The sequence below is a fragment of the Zootermopsis nevadensis genome, unplaced genomic scaffold, assembly GCF_977971745.1.
Source record: "Zootermopsis nevadensis isolate Lab colony 2312 unplaced genomic scaffold, Znev_1.0 Znev_ptg000021l, whole genome shotgun sequence".
In the NCBI taxonomy this organism is placed as follows: Eukaryota; Metazoa; Arthropoda; class Insecta; order Blattodea; family Termopsidae; genus Zootermopsis; species Zootermopsis nevadensis.
Genome location: NW_028259153.1, coordinates 5,201,936 through 5,225,181, shown reverse-complemented (window position 1 = coordinate 5,225,181; position 23,246 = coordinate 5,201,936). Strand labels below are relative to the sequence as shown.

At 38.0% G+C, this 23,246-nt stretch overlaps 1 protein-coding gene across 3 annotated transcripts in view; it reads left to right on the top strand.

The window, feature by feature from the left end:
- Ctf4 (Chromosome transmission fidelity 4) overlaps nucleotides 1-23,246 on the top strand; it is a 33,780-nt gene that overhangs the window by 5,509 nt on the left and 5,025 nt on the right. Inside the window, exons 5-14 of one of the 3 annotated variants that reach the window (XM_022076941.2) lie at nucleotides 77-316; nucleotides 1,438-1,695; nucleotides 8,055-8,217; nucleotides 10,417-10,541; nucleotides 13,736-13,920; nucleotides 14,727-14,974; nucleotides 15,410-15,633; nucleotides 18,424-18,558; nucleotides 19,974-20,144; nucleotides 22,846-23,054. In XM_022076941.2, the coding sequence (XP_021932633.1) occupies nucleotides 77-316; nucleotides 1,438-1,695; nucleotides 8,055-8,217; nucleotides 10,417-10,541; nucleotides 13,736-13,920; nucleotides 14,727-14,974; nucleotides 15,410-15,633; nucleotides 18,424-18,558; nucleotides 19,974-20,144; nucleotides 22,846-23,054 (1,958 nt within the window). The remainder of the gene's footprint in view (nucleotides 1-76; nucleotides 317-1,437; nucleotides 1,696-8,054; nucleotides 8,218-10,416; nucleotides 10,542-13,735; nucleotides 13,921-14,726; nucleotides 14,975-15,409; nucleotides 15,634-18,423; nucleotides 18,559-19,973; nucleotides 20,145-22,845; nucleotides 23,055-23,246) is intronic. The other 2 variants (XM_022076940.2, XM_022076939.2) reach the window with 2 other exon arrangements.

Sequence of the window (23,246 nt, the reverse complement as noted above, 5' to 3'; positions counted from 1 at the left end):
TTTTATGGTATGTATTATTTTGCTGAACTTTGCATTGAATGATGTAATTTACAATGAAGAAAATAATTTTTTATAGGCATCATCGAGCTGTGATGGGACAGTACGTGTATGGACAATTGATGATACCCAGACCGTGCATTCGTGGAATTGTGTTCCTGTATGCAATGCCTTCTTGGCAGCTAAGTGCCTTGGACGTCCATCATGGCAGCCCAAGACTGGACACTATTTGGCTGTGCCTCATGGAAAAGAGATTCGAATCTATGAGAGAGAGACATGGAATAAGGTCTTATCTTTTTCTCACGACCAAGTGAAACAGGTTAGATATTAATCACAGAGGAAATGTAGAAAAACAATTGCATAATGTCTGTTAATCTGTATTACCCTCATGCAGTGTTTATTGTATGCATAAAATGGTTTAAAAAAATGGCCCAGCGATGCTTCTGGAAGATGGATTACAGCTCACTGTTTTCCATGGTAATTAACTGTTTTTAAGCCTATGTGTGGATTTTCTTTGGCCTGGTACACACAATTGTGCTGACTGATAGAACAGTATAATTAAATTTTAAAATATATTTAGGCTAAATAATTAAATAGAAGAAATTCATTTTCATGAAGCAAGTATAGAAACTGATCTCAAAATTAAAGCTGTTGATCTGAATCATCTTTATTTGTGGCATACAGCATTTCAATAAGTATTGTTTCCACTTTGCATAATGCAGAATGTGATTAACACCGGTTTTAAAGATACTGATCTCATGAGGTCACTGCCTTACACACTTTCCGTAAAAGCTCGACACTTTCCATGCACTTTCACCATGCCATGTAGTGGAGTAAACAGAATGTATAATGGCATCTGGCTGTATTATTACATATCACTGTCAAATATCACCCTGCTGCCTGTTATGTTTTATGAATATTTATAGATATGCACTATTTTGGAGCACAAGAAATTCTCTCAGAATTTAAATACCTAACAAGAATTATAACAAATACTGTTCAGTTTCAAAATTACATTGTAATATGATACAAAAACAATCTTTTTTCACTCATTTGGTAGTACTGTGAAACATGGCCTTATTTTAAGAGAGTAGCATAGAAAGTAGGTATGTGAAGACTGAGTCCTAAAGAAAATAATTTGGATTATGATGGGCAGGACATGTAGCTTGGGTGTGGTAATCATGATTTTATATACCTTTTTGGTGGAGAAATTTCTAGAAATATGGCCTCTTGGAATAATGAGTTAGAGATGGGAAGGAAATATTAAAAATTTTGTTGGGGAGTACAGGTTGTAAGGATATAAAACAGATTAAATTGGCTTAAGGTTATGCTGAAACTAGGTGTTGTTACCAAAGAAAATTAATTACGTATATTCTTAGGTTGTGTATGTGTGCAGCATGGGCCAGTTGTCTTACATTTATAAATATATTTGGTTTACAGGATTTTTCAATCTCAGCATATTCTCCTTGCGGCAACTATTTGGCAGGTTGTACATCAGGTGGAGACATCTGTGTGTGGAATGTGAACCTCCATACCTGTGTCATGAGCACTCGACATGATCGTGGATACAGAATTTGTGGACTGGCATGGAACCCAGGTGGCAACGGTGAGATTGCTTATTGTGATGTCATGGGCCAGTTGGGCACTATCGAGGATTGCATACCTTCTGCTTCTCAAGACAACTCATCTGTTACACAGGTAAGTTTCTTTAAGTGAATGCTCAGAAAATTCAACTACTGTACTTTGATGTATTGTTATATTTTACAGAATATAAAATGCTTTTGTCTTGGAAAATGCTTCCTAAAATCTGTGTTCATCTTACAGACCAATGTGTAACAGGTCTTCTCTTAAAATTTTCTGTCTAAAATCTGGGTATGTCTTGCAGTCTGCAGAATATGGTATATTTTCCATTTCATCTTCAGCATGTATTATTATTGAATGCAGTCCCTTTTTTTTTCCATACAATAAAACACTGAGAGGAAAATATGTGGGTAGTTCTTCACATAGTGGAAAAATTGTGGCCTCAAAACAGGTAGTCTAATGTGCTTTTACATAAAATAACTTGTATTATTGTAATAAATTATCTAAATACAGGTAACCCTCGATTTGGGCCGGTTCAATTTGTGCTGATTCAGAATAATGCCGCTTTTGAAACCAGCAAGTCAAAAAGTGAAGAAAAAAATTATTTTTCTATTATTTATAACGTTTTACAATGATTCTCGTACTGATTCTTATACTAAATAATAATTCTTACTTCGCTGATTTTGAATAAAAATTATAAATACGGTCATCTCTGCAATTACGTATGTTTCGTTAACGCGAATTTGCTCCAATGAGATCGATGAATCGGTAAAAGCTGTTTGTGAAACGCAAACTTTTGCATTTGCGAGTTTGCTCTTATGAAATTTCATTCCTGGCGCTATAAACTTTCAAAGGACTAATTTAATCTATGCAGAGGTACCGGGGTTATTTTTACTACACGATTTTCTATAGGTCGGCATTTTACATGAATGCAACTATCGCATAACAGCAGAGATGACTGTACACATCAATCACATGAAAGAATTGCAGTCATTCGCGGGGACCAACGAATTGCCGATTGTAAGTGTATAAAATATATTTTTTAAATTCCCTTTATTTTATTTACGTTATTTCAGAACTTTAAATGTAATGTCATTATATTGCTCGTCAGTGTTTGGGTGCTGGGAACGCATGTCATTGACTTCCCATTGATTTAAATTATAAAAAGAGTTTCCATTTATGCCGGTTCATCCAGGAACGCATCCCCAGCGTAAATCGAGAGTTGCCTGTATAGTGTGGGTAGGACATACAAAAATTGAAGAAGGATGAGGTCATTAATATTTTATTGTGATATGAAATTAAAAATCTAGATCTACTTCAAATATTTTTCAGTGTAATGAATGCATAACAAAAGACAAGAGCAAATAATTTATGATTTTGTGCATTGATGTATGACATAAAGCTTTCATGGTGGATGTCATTAATAAAATCTTTTCAGGCCAGCCATGTCACTTGATGTCTATAACACCAGATTTGTATATGCAACAAATTATAACATATCAAGGCCATTGAGGCATGCAAAATAATTAACACTTTACAACATAAAAAGGTGATGTGAAATGAAAGAATAATTTAGGTAATAAAATTATATTTTGAATAATAATGTGAATGTAGGAGGAAACCCACTGGTGAATAAAATTGTCTTCCCATCACCTACTTGAAAACATTGTGGTTAAAATACATGAAACTAGTAATTTGCAGTGCAGTCAACATTTACTTTGTAAAAGGATATTTAAAGTGTGTCAGGTGTTTGAAGATTTGCACTTGTAACTCATTAGGGTGGTAATGGAGAAGAGCACTTTCTTGAACTTAGATTGGAATCTGCCTTTTTTCTTCACAAAGCAGTTTATTCTGTTCAGTTATGTTCTGGAAATCTTACATATCAACTATTGGGTCACTTTTCACCAGTTACATACTCCTTTAACTTGTAGTATTATATAAAATGTTATAGTCAGTCATGTTAGTTGCTAACTTGGTTGTCATATCTCAAATACTTCATGTAATGCACTGTTTCTTTGGTTCATTTTTATCTGCTTGAATATATGTTTATTATTTCATGTATTGAGCCCTAATAGTAAAGTAAAGTTTGTCCCACTATACGCCATGTAGGCGTTTGGGGTGAGTGGAGGTATAGCTTCTCTCTTCCTTGACCTCGGCACTAGATGGGGGTGAGTGGTCAGCATCACGCCCCGGCCGGCTTTACCCCCGGGAAAGGACCCCGATACCCATTATAGAGGAGGCTGGGTGGGTCCCAGAGCCGGTCTGGACGCAGAGGCTAGAGGAAAAATCCTCTGCCCCCGTCGGGGATCGAACCCCGGCCGTCCAGCCCGTAGCTAGTCACTATACTGACTGAGCTATCCCGGCTCGAGCCCTAATAGTACTTTTGTATATTGTATTACTTAATATCCAGGTTATTTAAATGTAACATTCATCTTAGACCTAGCACAATATGAATATGTACAACAACCATGGTTTGCCTTCAGCACAAACTTAACTTACTTTTGAACTGAATCAATTCCACTATCTGATTACTTGGAGTAGAGTCAGTGAGAAGATTAATAGTTGGTTAGCTAGTCAAATCTTATCTTTTATGGAACCTGAAGATTCATTACCATGTTTACAATATCCTGCCACTGGACTTTGTTCCGAGTCAGTTGAATCCACTCTACATTCTCACTGTACTTCTATAAAATCCAGTCTAATACAGTAAAACCTCTCTAACTTGGACACTTGCGGTTCCACGATAATGTGTCCAACTTACAGAGGTGTCCAGGATAGAGGGAAAGGGGAAAATATCCTTTCATATTGTGGTGTAATGACAATGTGGTAATTGTGAAGTATTATGGAGCCCTTCCCAAAAAAGGAAATTATTGATAAGAAAAATCAAAGGGGTAAATTAAATTTTCATAACTTTTGTTTTCACTAAATTAAACTTACATGGATAAGCTCAAAGAAGGGCACCAATACCTTACGTTTACCGGCAATGTATTCTATTTTACATAATCTAACTACTGTAGGCTTGCTTGAATTAAGAATTAATGACAATAGTATTAATAATCTTTTGAACCCCACTCTCATGGTTGCACATTACACCCCAGCCTCAATGAAATTTTAAATGTTCAGAATGTATTTTTTTAATTGTACTTACAGCATTAGCTCAACATATGATATCACTTAATTCTTGTAAAAAAGTCCGTCACAAGACACTGCTTTTTTGCTTTTGTCTTTGAATTTGCCCATCCTCTTTCTAATTTTCGCCGCAATCCGAATAAAGTTTCAACCATTGCTGGTTGATTATGAGCGAAACCATACCGTTCTAATTCTTCCATGCATTGCAAAACCCTCTGATGTGTAGGTGGTTCTTCGTACATAGATAACTCTTCTTCCTCTGAAGATTCTTTACACACATCGTCACTTGAAGTCATCACTTTGTCTAGCACATTATCGATTGTTCCAGCAACATCGTCGTGAACCTCTAGAATGTTGTCGAACGTTGAAAGAGCTTGGACATCAGGAATTTGGTTGCGATACTCCTCAGGAAGACAGTTTATTTCTTCATGAAAACTGTCTTCTTCCATCCCTTCCTCTTCATCCTCAATGGAATCTGCCATAAATCCTGCATGTCGGAAACACTTTGCAATGGTTTGAGGAGAAACTTCTGCCCAGGCACCATGAATCCACCGAATGGCATCTAAGACTGTAACGCTTCTTGAAAATTCGGTCACGTCTTTGCACTTATCTGCAGCATTGATTAGTGAATGCATTAGTTGCTTCCTGTAGAGCAGTTTCACAGATTGAATAATGCCCTTATCTAGTGGCTGCACTTCGCTGGTCAGATTTGGCGGCAGAAATTGTATACTGACGTTTGAGAGATTTGAACTGACGTGGCTTGTAGCGTTGTCGACAAACAATAATATCTTCCGATTAGCCCGCTTCATTTTAAGGTTGACCTCGTTCAACCACTCAGAAAAAATTTTAGATGTCATCCAAGCCTTCTTGTTGTGACACCAAATTACGGGAAGGTCGTCCAATTTCACATTGTTCGTTTTGAAAGCTCTAGGACGTGCAGCATTTCCAATAACTAATGGCTTTAATTTCGCTCCTCGCGAATTGCAACATAGCAAAACAGTAATCCGTTCCTTAGATTTCTTCCCTCCTTTACATGTCTCTCTCATTTCTATTAAGGATCGCGTTGGAAGTTGACGGTAGAATAATCCAGTTTCATCCGCGTTGAAAATGTCCTCTTCTGCGTATCTCAACAAAAGGCTTGGAAGTTTGCGTTTCCAATCTTCAGCAGCTTGAAGATCAGCAGAAGCTGATTCGCCAGAAAGGACGTGCAGACTTATGTTATTTCGTTTACGGAAACGATCCAACCAGCCATTGCTCGCCGAGAAATCTTCGGTGTGGAGTCTAGTTGCAATTTCTCTAGCCTTCTCCTGTAAAAGTGTGCCACTAATGGGAATGTTCTTTGCACGACAACACCGGAAAAACTCTAACACTTTGTCATTTAGTTCATCATGAGGTGTTTTTCGTAGTCTTTTTCTGTGTGCATTACAATTCTTTTCCCACGCATCGGTAATTGCGGCTCTGTTGCTGTTGATGTTGGAAACAGTAGATTTTGAGATGCCGTATTTCTCTGCCAGCTTCCTGCAACTTTCTCCTATCTTCAGAAGATCCAAAACTTCTTTCTTCTTTTCCAGAGTTAATTCCACCAATTTTCGTTTCCCCATCGCAAAAAGAAAAATCCAATTTCTGTTAACACTGTTGCAAGCTAACTCAGCTGCAAGCACAGTACTGACAAAGTTAGAACTGTACCAGCAATACTACTGTAGTCCAGTGAAGGGTTCAACAAAAGAATTCCAATGATGGGTTCAAAGTCTCACACCCTCAATTATAAGCTAATCCTCAGGTAGAAGGCATTCATCAGTCAGAAATTCAAAATAACAAAATACTAACTGTAAATGTTTCCCATAAAAGCATTGAAGCTAAGTGCATGAACCTGTCCAACTTGCAACAAAAGGGGTGTTCAAGTTCCAGGATAGAGGGGTGTCCAAGATATAGAGTGTTGTGGACATGTAAAATTATAGGATATTCGCCGGTTCCAATTAAAAGTGTCCAATATAGAGGGGTGTCCAGGATATAGGGTGTCCAACTAGAGGGGTTTTACTGTATTACCCTTCCATGTATGCCTAGGTCTCCTAAGTGGTTTCTGCTATTCAGGTTTTCAAACTAAAATTCATATTTCAATTCTAAAGGGTTTTGACGACAGTAGTTTACACTTAAAATTATTTGTTGTCAGGACCTTTTCCATTGTCTATTTTTTAAACGACTTTTCTACTGACAGAACCTGTACTTGGGTGGATAAGTTGAAATTATTGCATGATTTATATTGTCCAGTGACAGAGACTAGCTCTTTCTAAGGGACCCAACAGAGTAGGTACCTCTCACCTGAAGACGGAGACAGAACCAGCCTCCGAAACGTTGTGAATTTTAAAAAAACCGACGATGGAAAAAGTTCTGACAACAAATAATTTTAAGTAAAATTTGTATGTATTTCTCTTCTTCCTGCTGCATGCTACATTCCCTGCCATCTCATCCTCTTTGATTTATTATCCTAATAATATCTGATGACGAGTGCATTATAAATTTCCTCAATATGCAGTTTTTCCGGCCTTCTGTTATTACCTCACTTTTAGAATTATTCAACCAGAAAAGAATCTTTTTATAGATAAACCTCTAAAAATCCAGCAGAATGCAAAGTGTGATTTTTTATGCAAAACAACAGTCATGCATGGGCAACGAGAGTTCAAGAGGCTATTCAACACAATATGCAATGTTACTTGCCACTGCTGTTTTCCAAAAGGATGAAGTCCTTCCTCATAGGGCATGAGAGGTACATGACTTCTTCACCATTTGGTGATAACTGGCATGACTGGGAATGTCTAGTACCATGGCCACCCAATTCCCTTGATGTCACTCCAAATGACTTCTTGCTCTGAGGTCATGTTAAAGACAGTGTTATGGCCAGCTACCCCACTGACTACCTGAACTTTACAAACTCATTGTCATGGCAAGAGCTTCCTTATCACTACAGCCTCTGCCATGTTGAGAACTAGTAGAACATTACCAGCCTTTGAGTATCTTGTTTTGTTTTTTTTTCCCCCCACGTCTGGATATGCAGTGCTTTTTCTGCAATAGATATTTCTTTTTGAATGAATAATTGTGGAACATTCTGTATTTTCTGCAGAACCATGTTCTGAAACATCCTAAATCTGTATTTCATTTAGAATGAGAGACCACATTTGATATATGTGTATGTAAACAACAGATAAAATAACAGTTGTGCATTTTGAACTTTATGTTTTTAGGTAGAGGCTGACAATTTTATCAACCAGTAATATGCTTATAGGCACACTCGTATATATGCCTGTGTTTCTAACATTGTAAGTCAATAATTTGTCATCCATATGTTTCAGGAGAAGACCATGACAGTTGATGACATGATCCACCTGAACCCAATTGATGATGATGATGATGATGATAATGAAAATGTAATTTCCTTGGATAAGATCAAAGCAGAACTTTCACAGCCATCGTTTTTTGGTGACAATGACAAGTTGAGCCATGCAGGTGTGAACAGTATGTTTAGGGTGGTATATATTTAACCCCCTCACTGTTTTTGAAAATAGATATGTCAATAGGCTGTGCATTAGCAAATAATCAACCTATTCTGAGAAATATTTTGTCCCCTCACATTCAATATGGTGTTCTTATATTTAAAATAAAAGATATATACAAGGTTACAACTTATGTTGTGAAGGTTTCATGGTAGCTGTTGCTAATAAAATCTGCTCGGGCCATCAGCCGTGTTGGGTGATTAAAACCTACCGATGTTTTAAGGACCATTTCTGTCTTCATCCTCATTCTAAGTGACCCACATGTATACCTGCACTTCACTTGTGCATGGATCTGAGTGCAAGCTAGTGGGCAGAGTCAATTGCTTGCTTTGCTTGAGCCTGTCTTTTAATTTGTGAACTCTGAATTGTTTGATTATGTTGATCACTGGATCCCAGGAATGAGTAAGTGTGAAGCCTTCCCTCTTCCCTGTTAAAATTCCTGGAGCGAATCTTGATCTCAATAGCCTCTTTTATCTCACTGTCTATATATCCTGTAGCCTTATCCAGGACTTAAGTACTGCCAAAGTTGATGTTATGTCCTGTGTTAAATCTATGCTCCGCTGTGTTATTTGTACACATCATACAGATCTTTTGTAACAAATTGCACCAGGGTGCATTTTGGAAGATTTTTCTAGTTACAAAGAATAGGAAAGATTTTCTTAGGCTTTTTACTGCAGATAAATTTTCTCATAATACACTGATTCAGTCTGGACAAAGTTATTTAATTTTCTGGTAATGAGAATCAAACTTCCAATGTCCATATTAATCCTTTGCGGCCCTATATCGGGCTGAGCCCACCACAGATTTTATGGAATTTTACATGATCTGGAGTCAAACTGAGGCTGGCAAACAGTGTCAGCATATCATTCAAGCCTTCTTCTTTGCACTAGTTCTATCCTAGGTTTCCTGGTAAGACTGTGTGTACCTTATAATAGCGAAAGAATGCAGGAGAGTAACGTCATCTTATCCTGACACCTGTCCAAAGAAGCCAGTACTCCACACAAAGTGTTTTGCCATACATCATATAGTGAAGGAAAACCATTGGGTGTGTAGTTGTCATATTTACTTAGAATAGAAGTATTTTATATGTGATAAAGTTATAAAACAAATATCCCATATTCCTAGTATGAAATTATATTTTTTAAATTAATGTTTACCCATAGAACAATCAACCACTGACATATGCATATTCATTCATCTTCTTATCAAGCATTCTGTATGTGTAGTGACTTCATCGTTTACAGTTTGCGATCCATTTCACTTTTATGGTGTCAAACTTAGTCTTGATCTTTTGAACACAATCAGCGCGAAAGGAAGCATAGCTCTGATACTAAGAAATCCAATGCTTATACATCGTATATCTGCATGCAATAAGAGATGTTTAGACGTCGCCAAAGTCATATCTACCGCCTTGGACTTGCTTTATTCTCTACCGAACGACAGGAAGCAGAAAGGCACCACTTATTACAAATCTTACTAGCGATAGTGGTACAGTCAGTGAAAAATATTTCACACGGTCAGTATTCAAACAAGATGAACTGTGATCTCTCAGAACATATTTCACCATATTTAGCAATGTTTCTTCCATTTTATGCAAGTTATAAAAGAAAATCAAACCAGTTCATAATAATAGTTGAATTTATACAGCTTAGTGATATTTAAATAGACCAACAGAGAGCAAAGGTTAATATTTTTAATTTTCTAATCTTAATAATAGAGGGTGAGAAATAAAGTTTTGTTTTCTGAGAAAAGCTACTATAGATTTCTACTATCTCTGTTTCTTCTAACCTATCTTGTCGTATTGGTTATTTTTAACACACTTCATTACTGACTGATTCATCTAATGGAGAATGTTATTCTTTTATGTGCACTAGAGTTGAATTTGCCATGAACATTATGTGGATATGTTCAACTACAATCAAATGCTGCAGCAGTATGGTTAAATTTAACTCCCAAGTGTTTATGGTCAAGAATTTTAAAGAACGGTATATCTTTAATCAAATAAAAATAGGTGTTCTGTGGCACTTTCTAATATGCAACTTAACTCTTGCAGTTTACTTTAAATTTTGCATCTTCTGTGTTGATTTTAAGTGTCTGAAATTAGAAAAGTTGAAAAAGTACCAGTTGTCTTCTTTATTTTGTAACTTGATTTATTTAATAGTTGCAGATGATGATGATGATGTTGAAAGTAAAATAAGTGGAGTAGCCAGAATTGCTCCGGTGTGTGATCTCCAGCCCCCATTTCAGCCTTCATCTACACCGGTCCATTTGCAACACAGATTCATGGTGAGAACCTTAAATGCATGTAGCTGCACTATGTATTAAATATGAATTTGGAATTAACCCTATAAAACCCAGTTTTAGCGATGTCCCACCTGCTTCAATAATTAGTTACTGCTTATTTTGTATTAATAAGTTTTGTGTGATTATAAATGTAAACAGTTATTTTCTGGAACAACATTAAGCAGTGATCTTTCAATTTTGAAGTGTTTTCTTTGCAGTGCAGACTGAATTCTTAAATACTGTTTAGATGAGCTTCAGATTTAAATGGTTAAAGAGGCATTAAGAACAATTTTTTTCTGATTAGTACTGATATGCAAGCATCCTAACATCTTGAATTTTTCATGTTATCAGACAAAAGTATATAAATTGAGTAGGTTTTGGTATTTACAAGACACATTTGAAAGTGGCCAATTTTTGGATCAGAATGTGGAAAATAATTGGACACCTGATATCTAGAGTCCAGATAATATCACTGACAGAAGTTGTTACATAGTGAACTTAAGGGCTGTTTCACACTGTCGACCGGTCGCCGGCGACCAGTCGCTGAACGACCACCAGGTAGAAAAGCTAAGTACGAGCTCACACACGAGGGCGACCACAACCAATGGCCGCCGGCGACCAACAAGCAGTGAGCGATGCACAGGAGACCAACAACCACGAGATACATAGATGGCAATCACGTGTTCACATTGCGGGCGACTCAGTCAGCGACCAGAGCTCAGAGAGGTGATATATCCATTGTTTCTTGTTTTCTCCCGTCTTGTTCATGTCACTCAAGTGATCAGTATATCATGCTTTTTGGTACTGAAAGATTTATTTCGGCTGTAGAGTCACGAAGAGCCATTTCGGACCTTGCAAGTCCCGATTATGCAAACAGGGAGTTGAAAAAAAGTCAGTGGGAAGAGGTTGTGGAATTGTTTGACACATTTTTATCATTATAGTCGACGTCCACACTGTTTGACTGCTTCCAAAGTATTTTTTTTTACTGAGGCTGAGGCCTCTGTCTGCACTGGTCTCCTCGTTTGGTCGCTGATGGTTTTGGTCGTTCAGTGACTGGGTCGCCGGCGACCGGTCGACAGTGTGAAATGGCCCTAAGGGTCAGGTAGCTCATCAACTCTTTATTCTATATGCTTGATTAATAAAGTAAAACAAAAATAGTGTAAGGTACTTTACCTGCATCATCATTTGTTAATACATCAAAATTTTGGATTGATTCTGCATTTTGCCCTTGTGTCATTTTAATGAAAGTAAGGTGGTTTTGTTTAAGATTGAAAGTATGCCCATGCATTTGCTGCATATATCTATGTTATGTGGTTCAGGAAATTCCTTTCCAAATTGCTTTATTACTTGAACTATGAGTGTAATTTATGTTTGATTATGATTTCCTTAAAAAATCTCTGGATGGAATTTTTACATAGCTGTCAAATGGGGCAATTACAATAATCATACTGTGGGATATTCAAGTGTTATAGGGCGTGATATACAGCACAGTAAATAAAAAGATAGCTCCCTGTGACACTACAGTAAACAGTGATCAAAACTAAATGCACAGTAATAGTCTAACTGTTGTACTGTAATCATTCCATGGCAGTAAGACATCAGCAAGAAAGGAAAAGTAAATTGAACATCATGTTCCATGAATACTGAGGTATGTATTTGATCCTTGGTGCTTGTGGTAATGGCCTATGCTGCAGCCAGGGTGTACACAGACATGTATCCAGCACGCACCATCCAGACAGTAATGTCTTTTGTCGGTTGGAAGAGAGGATGAGGAAGATTGGCAATGTCCTATCAACACCACTATTGGATAGCGGTCAGTTGCACAGTCACCAGATACAAGCACTTGAAGAGATGGTTCTGGATATGGTGGCACAGAATCCATGTCATAGTACATGAGGAATTGCCTGAAAGTTAGGTGTTGAACAACACACTGTCCATTTAATCCTCCATGATGAAGACTATATCCATACTACTACTCACAGGCTCAAGGTCTCGTGCATTATGATTGTTGTCTCTAATACTGCAAGTGGCTTTTGTAGGAATATGAACATGATCCGGGCTTTTTGGTGCACGTGTGGTTGGGTGAAGCAGCATTCACACATGAAGGTGTTTTCATCAGTCACTTGTGGGCACAGCATAATCCACATGTAATGCACAAGTGGGTTATAAAATTTGTTGGAGCATTAATTTGTGGGCTGGTATCATTAGTAATTGTGCGGATTTGCCATACCTACTATCCGACCACCTCAGTCGTCCTGCTTATTGTTTATTTATTCCTATAGGAAGTGCTACTGGTACTGCTCGAACATATGCCATTAGTGGTTCAATGTAATGTGATTTCAACTTGAAGGGGTGCCAGCATATTTTAGTTCACAGATCCAACAGCACCTGAACACACAGTTGCCTGACAGGTGGCTCAGGATTATGGCCTGCCAGGTTACCAGACCCAAACCATCTGGACTTCTTCCTTTGGGAATACCTGAAAGAGATTTTTTGTGGGGATCCAATGTCTGACATGGAAGACTTGACAGCAAAGTTTCATGCTGTTGTGGCGACCATTGATGCAAACATATTACAACGTGCATCCTCGTTTTCCATGATGTGTGGTTGCATGACAGCGAATGCGTGGTGGACTTGAAACTCTTACTGTTAAATACTGTCCTCTTAGATATGTATCTGCTGTGTTTTGTGTCGGCAAACACTGCTCACTAAAGTGTTGTATATACTGATGTGTGAACTGTGCATCTTCTTATGTATGCTATTCTTTTGTATTAACTCACTTATTCATGAGTGTCACCTGCAGTTTCTCTTAATTCAACCCTCCATGTGTGTGTGTCTGTCTCTCCGCATCACTATTTTCTTTGTTACTTATGATTGGTGCAACTCTTGCTGTATTTGACAGTTCCTACTTACCATGATATCTTGGAAATGATTTGTTCTAGAGAATTCTTTCTTTTACATTTTTGTTTTGAGGTTTTCCACCTATTCTCATTGTTATTATGCACCATTTTTCATGCACTCTGGAAAAATGGTTGAATGGATCGTGAAGAAATTTTATTTTGGCAGCCCTTACTAAACTTTATTGGTTTTCTCTCCCAAATGACTTTTTGAAGTCTACATCCTCCATCTGTTGGAATTGTTAAGTGTCTGTAAGAATGCACAGTACACACTTTAACTTTAATTGTGCTGGTTTACAGGTGTGGAATTCTGTTGGCATTGTACGTTGTTACAGCACTGAAGATGAGAACTCTGTTGACGTGGAATTCCATGACACATCCTTGCATCATGCCCTGCACATTAATAATTTTTTTAAACACACCATGGCAACATTAACCGATGAAGTTTTAGTCTTGGCATGTGAGATTCAGGATGAGGCTCCAAGGTATGTCTCTGAAATTCCTTTAGGTGAGTCAACATATTCATTGTGTCGAAGAAAGTGTTCCTTAATAGTAATGCATTTACTGTATCCTTAATCATTGATGAATAGTAACTAAAAAGGCCTATGTTCATACTTAAATTTAAAGAAGATTGTAGAATGCAGGATTTGAGATTTTGGCAGTGAATGTGAAGATGACTGTCTTCTGGGTTGTAGAACCATGTAGTCGGAAGAAGTTTATGAACGTTTCAGAGGTACTCAGGGCACCTTGATGATGGAAGCAGCAAGTAGCCTAAAACAATGGTAAACTTCTATGAGACTATACAGTGTTGTAACTCAAAAGACAGCCATCTTCAGGATAAAAGAATGATTGTTTCTGTAATATGCTCTGTTGGAATGCAGTCTGGCTAGTACTGGGTTGCCTGACCAACAAAACTGGATGAATATAAAAAGAAATTTTTTAATCATTGAAATCTCTAAATGCTTTGCTTGGAATCAGCTGTATGCATTGTGTAGCTTATACACCATAGCATTTAATTTATGCCAGGCCAGGGAATTGGATAGATTTACCATTCAAGCAATGGTCCTTCAACTGTGCTTTCATGTGTGTATCACCATTAAAGAGTGAATATGTTTATGTTTACTGCCAGGTCATGAAGTCTAAACCTTGCATGATTTATAGACTGGGATTTGCTGTAAGGTTCTGAAGCTAATGAATTAATGAGGATAGGAAGAAGTATTTGTCATGTAGAGTATTATCTGAGCATACAGTTTTCTGAACAGCTGTTTCACATAATTATTACTTTGTGCAGCAAAGTGGTATGTGTGCTGTTGAATTCATGGGATGGCAGCAAAGAGTGGAGTGTAGACCTGCCTGAAGGAGAAGAGGCCCTGGCAATTGCAGCTGGTAAAGGTTGGCTTGCTGTTGCTACTGACACAAGAAACCTACGGCTGTTCACTGTTGCAGGAACTCAACGAGAAGTGGTCTCTCTGCCAGGTCCAGTAGTATGTGTTGCTGGTCACAGAAACAGACTGTTGACTGTTTTCCACAATGGCATGGGTAAGTTAAAGAACTAGAGCAGAGTTATTCTCAGGGTTGACAGAAGTACACGCAGAAGACACAAATTTAGTTCATTCATTAAGCAAGATGATTCCATAGACTACATTATAAATACAAGAAAAATAATCAACATTGTTTAGCCTACTTGAATGTTAGGTGGGGACATGCAAGTTATGAAAATTAAAGCAGGGAGAGAATGGATAATGAAAGAGTGTTTGTGGAAGGATGGCAAGAAATGAAGGCTTTGTTATAAGACAGTCCTCCCTCATTGAAGTGTAAGTGGATGATGATAAAGGTTTCAAATTTTTCAGTGAGTGGATTTATTTTCTAAATAAAACCAGATTTCACTCATTTCCACACAGTTTGCCTTAGAAATACTCACACCATGCAATATAAATCAGTTAGGCTTCATATTAATCGGACTTTGTTGTGCAGGTCTTCCAGGTGACCAGAGTCTTGGATTCGCTGTATTTTCACTGGGTTCAGGACAGTTACAGGTTCTTACAGCTTTTCAGCCACTTTCCATGACGCCAAAATCAACTTTGAAGTGGGCAGGCTTTTCTGATGAGGGAACACCATTTACATTAGACTCAGCTGGAATTATTCGCATGTTTTCAAGGAAAAGTTTCTGGCTTCCTCTTTGTGATACTCAAGCTCATGTATGTATATTTATCCCTGTATAATATTTACTAATCAGTTAATGTTTATATGTATGATTTCATTTTTGCTGATTTTTCAACTACAACCAGTAATGTTCATACTGTATATAAAAGTGGCTTGCCTCTGCAGGTTTGCCATATTAACCATGTTGCTTTTGATCCTGAATTAATTTGGATTTAACAATTTGCCATGAATATGTAATTCCCAGTAAATACATAGTAGTTAGACTTTTGCAGCTATGAATTATTATCCTGATTTATTTCCTTACTAGCAATAATTTGAGCTTCTCAGTAGATGGAATCTGAGACAGATACTACTCTGACAGATTCCTTTTATACATCTTTGTCTCTATTTGCTACAATGTTCATATATTATACCTTTATTTGGCAGCAGTTTTTCTTCTTCTTCAAATAATCATATACAAGCTGTACAATGAGTGGAAGTAAAAATGCAATCTGCAACACAATCTACAGCACAAAACATTAAGCAAGAGATACTGTTTACTTAGCTTAACAGCATTAGTTTTCCTTCATTATTTTTTCATATACTGATATGTTAGGTTATGGTCCTGCTGTCATTTCAAAGGATAATGACAAATAGTGGATGGCAGATTTATTTCTGATTATGACATGTAAAAAAATTAATAGGTAATTAAACAAATGATGAAAACTCTCATTTACAAGAAGTTGGAAGCACTATTTGCATTACCAGAAATTGCACATCGCTATTTTTCCTGAAGCTAATACTTATTTAATTAGATAGTTAATCTTGAGCTGCTCTTTTCTGTTATTTGAGTGGTTTGCAAAAGAAAATACGTTGTTAAGGTTGATGCATATGTGTACATGTTTTTCTTAATAATGTTTGAAGTAACTTTCCAAAAATTCTGTAGGAAGATATACTGTATTTTCTAAATACCTTTGGCACTTTTTTATCCCCCCCCCCCTCCCAATAGAACTAGATGTTCATCATATTTGAGGATTCATTTTGAGTAACACAGAGTGCTGCACATCAGAAGACAAGATGCAGTTTAAGACTTGAATAGAATAGAATTTATTTACATTCCATAGATCCTTCACATTGGCACATTATTCACCCAATAAGTATCAGCCATTAGTCAAAAAGTGAGACGCATTACTTTCAAAACTTTATTCTTTCTTGCAGGAGGAAGGATTGAGGGAGGGGGGGACATTTGTCAATCACTGCGAGACAGTCTTTGCTGTATTGATATATAACATTGACAGCTGCAGTGTTTCATTTGCAGCAGGTTTTCAATTCTGTTAAGTTCAGTATAATTATGCATGTTGGTTTACTTGGCATGTGTGTTCCATAGAATTGATTTTGGCTCAGCTTGTTAGAGCTTTGTTTATGCAACAGGATGGTAAAGCCAGTATTCACAGGTATAAAAAAACATACTGTGCATACAACAGAGATGCTATTTTGAAGAATAATACTGAGCATAACATGTGCAGTGAATTTCATACTAATCTCCTTCCTTCCCTGTCCCCCCAATTAAGACTCCAGGATAAGTGATGTGGTAAAATACAGTTGCTGGAAATGAATGAAACAAAGTGCCTGTGATCATTTACTGTCTGTAAGAAACTGAAAAATTTATGAGGAGCAAAATAAACAGGGAATCGTCCCATGGTCAGAATGTTTAAAGTAAGTGAAAGTTGCATCTGTGACCACCCCCCCCCCCCAAAAAAAAAAAAACACTACAAAGTAGCAGTCACTGGCAGGCATTTTATGAGAAAAAAAGCAGAATTTTAAGTATAAGGAAAACTACTTTTATATTTAAATGAAAGGTTGCATTATGGTTGTGTGGTGTCAAGAGAAATGTGCCAATTGAAGGCTCTATAAATTGTAAAAGAAATTATAATTGAGGATTTCATTGCAAGCTGAGGTTGGCTGATGGAAATATATAAAAAAAATCTATTCAAGGCAAAAAAGAAGTATTGCACAAAGGCTTCATAATGTGTGCAAAGAACAAAATTTTAGTGCTTCAAAATACTGTTGATGAGATCTTCTCAGATGGCAGTAATAGCAGCAGTTAAGCTTACCAGTAATTGTAAGTACAGAATTATATTTTTTCATTACTTCATGCTATTTTGGTTTTATCAGCCATCACATGCTTGTGTAGATTTCTAGAGTGTGAAATTAATATAATTAATCACAATTTAGTTATTAGCATTAATTTAAAGTAATAATGTTTGTCTTAAATGCATTATAAAAATTTGGGATGTGTGTGCATCTCTTTGGGGGCACATCTTATTTGGGTAAGTATGGTAATATGATTACAAGCCACCTATATGCAAGTGACTAAGTTAACACTGACACAGTGTTTTATCAGTTGAAGTAATAACATTGAAATTAATAATATAGTTTGTGTTGTTACCATGTTAATGGTATTTTCTGTTTTAAATACAAATGACAGGAAAGAAGGCATAACGTATTTTACAGAGCTGTCATAAGATTAAGTTTTAGAATCCTTTGTTTAATTCTGCTCATGTTCTTCCAACCACAGAAGAAAATACCTTGTTAGGGATTTGAAAAGTACAATATTCACATGACCTTGTGAAATTAAAAACAAAGACAAATGGTTCAAAAGTTCCCAAGGACACACTGACAGCATACATTAACATGTTAGTGTGTTTATCATTTTTTAAACAACTCTAGCAATGACCTGTTTGGTTGGTTCTTTATCATTACCTAATTTATGCAAGAAACATATTTCACAGTTCAGAAAGGGTCTGTGTTGTTTTGTGTGCTTATAACCTGAACAACTGTTGCAGTGTAAAGGAAAATCAGATCATTACTTTGTGCTTGGGATAAGCGAAAAATGCCAGAATGTTCGCTGTGTTCTTTGTAAAGGCTCATATTATCCGCCTACTACTCCTCGACCAGCTGTTGCAGAGATTTCACTGAAGGTAAAGGGTTTAATTTTCATCAAAAGTCACATTTTAAAGGATATTTAAGATGAAAAAATTACTTTGAATGGTGTAATAAATGTAAAATTCTGTAGTATTATGTATTTTCATCGAATAACATTTTTGTATTGATTTGTCTTAAGATATTTTTAGGGTTTGATTATAAATATAGATTTGATTTTGCAGGAAAGTATCATCACATGCTGTGTACAGTGGGTACATGTTCAGTTCTGATTATAACACTACTTATTTTTAAAGTAACAAAATTGTTTTAAAATTCATGTTAGATTCTGTAATAATCTATGATATTTTAAGGAAACACATTTTATTCATGGTTATTATTATAACAAGTTAAATTTACAAAAAGGGGGCACTTCAGAAATGGAATATTTGAAGGTCAAAGTAATCCTGACTGCATTATACAGAACAAAAGCCCACTATCAGACACTATCCATAACCAGTACAATCCATTCCCCACCCTAACACCATATTTTCTAAGATTAGTTTTAAGTCCTTAATTCTATACCTTGGTGTCCTATATACAGTCCAGACAGGAGAAAATCCCTGCTAAGAATTTTATACACGTGCATGCGCAAGATTTCGCGGTGAGTGACGACCGATCCTAAAAGCGTTCATTCTACAACCACTGAACGAACAACAGACGACAGGCTTTCATGTGTTCTAATGGGTACAGCTTTAAGATTACCTTACAGCGGCACAGTGATTTAATCTAGAATATTATGGCAACACCTGCAGAACACATTAGAGGTACACTCACTACACGCTACTCTTAACGGTTTGATGTTTTCAGTCTGTGTGTAGTAGCGTAAAACTCTGACGTATCACACTTCCCACCAATAGCAGCCCTCTAGTCCAGCTGATAAGTAACATTCCACCCGCACCGCACCAGAAACAACTTCCCCCAGCAGGGTTTTTCTCATGATCTGTGGACAGACGCTTCATTAGTTGAGGGTTCCCAACCAAAATTATTTATATATATTTCCCTTATAGATCATGACTACCCAACTTACCCTTCATGATTTAAATATTGTAACAATATTTTAAAGAGTAACTTATGAGGTTTTTCATTGTGTAATTTCCTCTAACCTTTTCCTTTCTATATTCTAGGTACACAGTTTGCAGGTTTAGATTGCTGCCTGCATTGCAGGGGTAACTGCAATCATCCATATTATTGTTCTAAAATTGTATACAATATCTGTACAACATATTTTCATTAGTATTATATTCTTGCCCCACTTTACACAATTATAGAGTTTTTAGTAAGCTGGAGGATATGTAAGAATATTTTTAGCCAGCATGGTGATGTCTTTGGAATCTGTTTTGTCGTCAATTTTCTCATCAAGTTTTGCAACATTTTGTGGTAAATAAACATTAGTGTAATGTGCATGCCATAGTTACCGATGTGTGAGGCAACAACAGAGAAGAGTGTTATGGAGGAGAGATTCTGGCGATTACAACTTGCATGTTCAACAACTGGTGACATGTGCAAGATGGGACTTGATTCATTCAATGATAAGGATGCCCTGGACAGAAGTATAAAGGAGACAGTTATAAAGTTATTTGCGGTAAGTTTTGTTACTATGATGTGGGTACATATAACACTTCTGTCAGTTTATCCAAAGACTCAGAAGTGATCATTTATAATTGCTGTTCTAAATAACTGTCACTAGATTACCTTTTAAAGACTGGGTATTTTAGCAGTCTTTGTTTAATTTAATATAATGTATAAGATCAGCTATTAACTGATATTATTTTTTGATTAAGCAGTTATGTTGATATTATTCCTCATGTTTGGAATGGGAATAATGCATTATGAACACTGTGTATGCTTGTTTGGTTAGTACCTGAACACTTTAATAGACTTTAATGAAACTTGGGAGATTCTTGGTAAAACAGAACAAAACAAAACATATCATGGGCCACATGAACTACCAATGATTGTCTCTACTTGAGAGCCTAAATTCACTGGTGTAAAATGGATATTTGAGCTTGGATGTAGTGTGTACCAAAGTATGCAAGATATTGAGGACAAGGGTCACCACATATTTCATTTATACTATGAGTCTGCATGTGCACATACACTGTGCTTCACTGCCCACAGTTGTCTTCATATCAGTACTCTATTTAAAGATGCTGTCAGTATGTAAGACTTGAGGTTCTCACAGCGGTGAATATGAAGATTTCTGTCTTCTGGGTTATTGCGCTGTGTAGTCTGGTCGATGTTAACCAACGTTTCAGAGGTCATACTGCCTCCGTCATCAGGGCGATGAATATGCCAATAGGGTGTGAGGAGTTGGATTTTATAGGCAGGGAAGTGAAAGGTGTAGCCTGCCCCGAGCCAATGGGAGCAGGTATGGGAGTGGACCAATGGTAGCACGTGGGCGAGGGTGGGAGAGGGAGAGAAAGGTGAGTGTAGTTGTATGGATAAAGGCCCTGAAAAGGGCCGAGTTAGTGGTCTGGTTGGTTCTGGCGGCGCACTCTTGCTCGTTCTCGGAGTCCTCTTCATATTTCAAGTTCGGCGGCCGGTTCTACGAACAGACCGACGGGGTGGCTATGGGTTCCCCACTATCACCTGTCATCGCCAATTTCTACATGGAGTACTTTGAAGAAATGGCGGTGGACGGGGCGACCTTCAAGCCCCTCTGCTGGTTCCGTTACGTAGACGACACGTTTGTCATCTGGCCCCACGGCCCTGACAAGCTCGCGGAGTTCCTCAGCCACCTCAACAGCATTCACGAGAGCATCCAGTTCACCATGGAAACTGAAAAGGACGGTCATCTCCCATTCCTCGACATAGACATTCACCGGAAACCTGACGGCTCATTAGGCCACAAGGTGTACCGGAAACCAACCCATACCGACCTTTACCTCAACTCCAATTCCCATCACCACCCGTCCAACAAACAGGCCGTGCTCTCGACCCTGGTACACAGGGCTAAAGCCCTTTGCGACCACGACAGCCTACAGAGTGAACTGGAGGCACTCACCACCACCTTCAGGAAAAACGGATACAGCAACCGTCAGATTCAGAAAGCTCTCAATCCGCCTGCGAGGCTGCCACCGCCTACTGAAAAACCAGCCTCGGTTGCCTTCCTGCCCTACGTCGGGACGACCTTCAACCGCATAAGCAGGTTGCTGGCCAGGCACGACATCAAGTCTGTTGGTCTTCCGCCAAAGAAAATTCCCAGTTTTCTCCGGCCGGTAAAGGACGACCTAGGACTGAAGACGCCTGGCGTATACAGAGTTCCCTGCGAGTGCGGAAAAGTCTACATCGGCCAGACAGGCCGTTCCGTTGAGGCCAGGATCAAGGAGCACGAACGCCACATCCGGCTCGGGCAGCCCGAGAAATCTGCGGTTGCTGAACACCGCTTCAACTTGGAGCACAAGATACAGCTAGAGGACACTGCTATCCTCTCCTCAAAAACCGGCTACATGGACCGGTTAATCAGGGAAGCCATCGAGATCGAACTTCATCCTGATAACTTTAACAGGGAAGATGGACTTCACCTGAGCCGGTCCTGGAAGCCTCTGATCCACACACTCCGAGGACTCCGAGAACGAGCAAGAGTGCGCCGCCAGAACCAACCAGACCACTAACTCGGCCCTTTTCAGGGCCTTTATCCATACAACTACACTCACCTTTCTCTCCCTCTCCCACCCTCGCCCACGTGCTACCATTGGTCCACTCCCATACCTGCTCCCATTGGCTCGGGGCAGGCTATACCTTTCACTTCCCTGCCTATAAAATCCAACTCCTCACACCCTATTGGCATATTCATCGCCCTGATGACGGAGGCAGTATGACCTCTGAAACGTTGGTTAACATCGACCAGACTACACAGCGCAATAACCCAGAAGACAGAAATCTTCATGCTGTCAGTAACTACATAGTGTAAAATAGTGGGATGAGTCATGAATAGGAAAGGATATGAAATGAATGATCATGGCCTAATTTTAGGTATTGTCTCAGTCCTAACATTTCATCTCATTCATTATTTCGGTGGTCAGGGTATATCCCAGAATCCTGTTAGTGTTAGTCTAATATTCTTATGATTAGACCACTAAAACTAGTATCAATAGGACCTGGTATTCGTATCCAAGCTACTGCCACATACACGACAATGAAGTAAAACAAATTTTAAAAATAGGCAATTTGCTGGAAGTTTTGGAGTCAGAAGATTCAGGTCCCAAAATATTGTGTATACCTAAACTGAATTATCTATTTCTTGGTACATCATTCATACAGAAGAAAATGTGCTTTTACAGCTAGCATGCAGAAGTGGATTTGAATACAGAGCTGTTGAGATTTGTGATTTGATGCCCTCACATCATGTGGTCCAACTTGCTATGAAGTATGCATCCAAACTGGGCAAAATGAATCTTGCTGATAAGGTTGCAGAAGTGGCTACTCGCAAGGTGGACGAGAGAGAACAAGGCTTCCAGAATGATCAAGTTGATAATATTTATACATTAAGGTAAAGTATTTTAACTTATTCTTTGTTGAAGACCTGGGGAAACTTAGTAAAGGTCTTACCATAGATCACATTGTTATATGTAAGACTTGAGGTTCTCACAGCGGTGAGTATGAAGATATCCGTCTTCTGGGTTATTGCGCTGTGTAGTCTGGTCGATGTTAACCAACGTTTCAGAGGTCATACTGCCTCCGT